This window comes from Takifugu rubripes, chromosome 19, assembly GCF_901000725.2.
Source record: "Takifugu rubripes chromosome 19, fTakRub1.2, whole genome shotgun sequence".
Taxonomy (NCBI): Eukaryota; Metazoa; Chordata; class Actinopteri; order Tetraodontiformes; family Tetraodontidae; genus Takifugu; species Takifugu rubripes.
The window spans coordinates 18,616,284-18,618,783 of NC_042303.1; the positions used below are offsets into that span (position 1 = coordinate 18,616,284).

Below are 2,500 nucleotides of genomic sequence, written 5' to 3' on the forward strand. Positions count from 1 at the left end.
CCGACACCGTGAGCTTCCTGTCCGACACCGTGAGCTTCCTGTCCGACACCGTGAGCTTCCTGTCTGACTGCAGGGGGCTTTCTACTCACCTCCATCATCCTCGTCGAAGGAGTTCATGCAGGGGAAGTAGATGGCGAGCGCCTCGAAGGACGCCGACAGGCTGATGCGGCTCTGCGAGCGCTCCATGTACAGGCCTGCCGTCGGGCCCGGGTCAGCCGGCTTGGCCAAGCGTGGCTGGGCATTTTTCACGCGCAGTACGGCTCGCGGCGTCTTGGACGGATGTGAGCTGCCCCCAACGGCAGAGCCACTTCACATCGAAATCAAAAAGGAGCCGATCGGGATTTGAGCGAACTTCGCCCGTGCTGAACTCGTGGCGGGACGCTGGCGGGCGGCGGCGAGGCGGCTTTAATTCTGATATCAAGCGAAAGTTCCCGCGACGCCTCTGCCAGATGTTCAGGTTCTTCTGCTCCTGGGGTCAGATATTAGCGGCTCCTAGCATCTCCGCTCATCTTCAGAGGTCCGGTCAGAGCTTATTATGGTCTGGAACCCCTCCGACAAACCCGACGTGCTACTTTCAAAACAAACTCCCTCAACTCCGCGTTCCACCTCAGTCCGCCATCCTCCTGCCGTAGCTGTTGGTCGTCCTCGCCGGAGATGATGGGATGGGAGGAGGCGCTGCTGCTGCCACTCAGTTCTCCGCCTGGATCAAAGCCTTTTGTTTCTGCTCGGCGTTGACATTTCCTCTGCAGCTGAAGGACAAAATCATTCCGTCGCACGGAGAACCAGTCGGGAACCTGCAGCAGCTCCTCCGCTGGGAAGGCGTCAACTGTTGCTTCGGCACGGACAGGACGTCGTAATGCTGCCGCGCATTAATGTGGCAGCATCTTCGCTCCTCCGGCGGTCGGCTCCTGAGAGGGAGGAGAAGGATGTGAGGAGGGAGGAGAGGCGCTCCGCTCAGCAGCTCGTCTGGACTCATTCACCGACTGGCTGCACAGACGGAGCGAGAGAGAGACGGAGGAGGAGACAGGAACACGCTGTTGCTGGCAGCCCAGCCAATCAGAGCGCACGGGAGGGGGGTGTGGGCGTGACCGGGGGCAGGGTGTGGGCGTGGCCGGGGAAGAGGCCGTGCCCCCGTCTCCACGGGGGGAGTGTGGCTGTGATGCTGCTCGCCCGAGCAAACATTAGCGTAAGTAAGCTGTTCTTGGACCGGGTGGTCAGTGGTCGGACCCGGTTCTGTCTGAGCCCGATGGCAGCACACGTCTCAGAACCAACCGGGAATGACAACGGAAGCAGCCGAGGAACACGTGCACGCTCGTCCAGTCCAAACGGGCAGGACCCCTCCGCCCATCGCTGGGCTACATGAGCATCGTAGCGTCACCCACAGAACCAAACTCCTCTGGGCAACGGTAACTATGGCGACGCACAGCGCGTCCTCCTGGGAGACACCTGGTGTCATCGCCAGGCACGTCCTGTCCACATCCTGTCCACATCCTGTCCACATCCTGTTCACGTCCTGTCCACGTCCTTTCCACGTCCTTTCCACGTCCTGTCCACATCCTGTCCATGTCTGGTCCACATCCTGTCCACATCCTGTCCACTTTCTGTCCACGTCCTGTCCACATCCTGTCCATGTCTGGTCCACATCCTGTCCACTTTCTGTCCACGTCCTGTCCACGTCCTGTCCATGTCTGGTCCACATCCTGTCCATGTCCCGTCCACATCCTGTCCACGTCCTGTCCACATCCTGTCCATGTCTGGTCCACATCCTGTCCACTTTCTGTCCACGTCCTGTCCACATCCTGTCCACGTCCTGTCCATGTCTGGTCCACATCCTGGCCACTTCCTGTCCATGTCCTGTTCACGTCCTGTCCACGTCCTGTCCACATCCTGTCCACGTCCTGTTCACGTCCTGTCCACGTCCTGTCCACGTCCTGTCCACTTTCTGTCCACGTCCTGTCCACATCCTGTCCACGTCCTGTCCATGTCTGGTCCACATCCTGTCCACGTCCCGTCCACGTCCTGTCCATGTCCTTTCCACGTCCTGTCCACATCCTGTCCATGTCCTTTCCACGTCCTGTCCACATCCTGTCCATGTCCTTTCCACGTCCTGTCCACGTCCTGTCCATGTCCTTTCCACGTCCTGTCCACATCCTGTCCATGTCTGGTCCACATCCTGTCCACTTTCTGTCCACGTCCTGTCCACATCCTGTCCACGTCCTGTCCATGTCTGGTCCACATCCTGTCCACTTTCTGTCCACATCCTGTCCACATCCTGTCCACGTCCTGTCCATGTCTGGTCCACATCCTGTCCATGTCCTGTTCACGTCCTGTTCACGTCCTGTCCACGTCCTGTCCACATCCTGTCCACGTCCTGTCCACTTTCTGTCCACATCCTGTCCACGTCCTGTCCATGTCTGGTCCACATCCTGTCCACTTTCTGTCCACATCCTGTCCACATCCTGTCCACGTCCTGTCCATGTCTGGTCCACATCCTGGCCAC

At 59.4% G+C, this 2,500-nt stretch overlaps 1 protein-coding gene across 2 annotated transcripts in view; it reads right to left on the reverse strand.

Annotated features, from left to right (window-relative positions):
- Positions 1 to 1,001, reverse strand: part of rims4 (regulating synaptic membrane exocytosis 4) — a 20,608-nt gene extending 19,607 nt beyond the window's left edge. The window contains exon 1 of one of the 2 annotated variants that reach the window (XM_029827058.1): positions 90 to 1,000. In XM_029827058.1, coding sequence (XP_029682918.1) covers positions 90 to 186 — 97 coding nt within the window. In that variant the 5' untranslated portion in view covers positions 187 to 1,000. Of the gene's footprint in view, positions 1 to 89 lie in introns of both variants that reach the window. The other variant, XM_029827059.1, reaches the window with a different exon arrangement.
- Between the last annotated feature and the right edge of the window lie 1,499 nt (positions 1,002 to 2,500).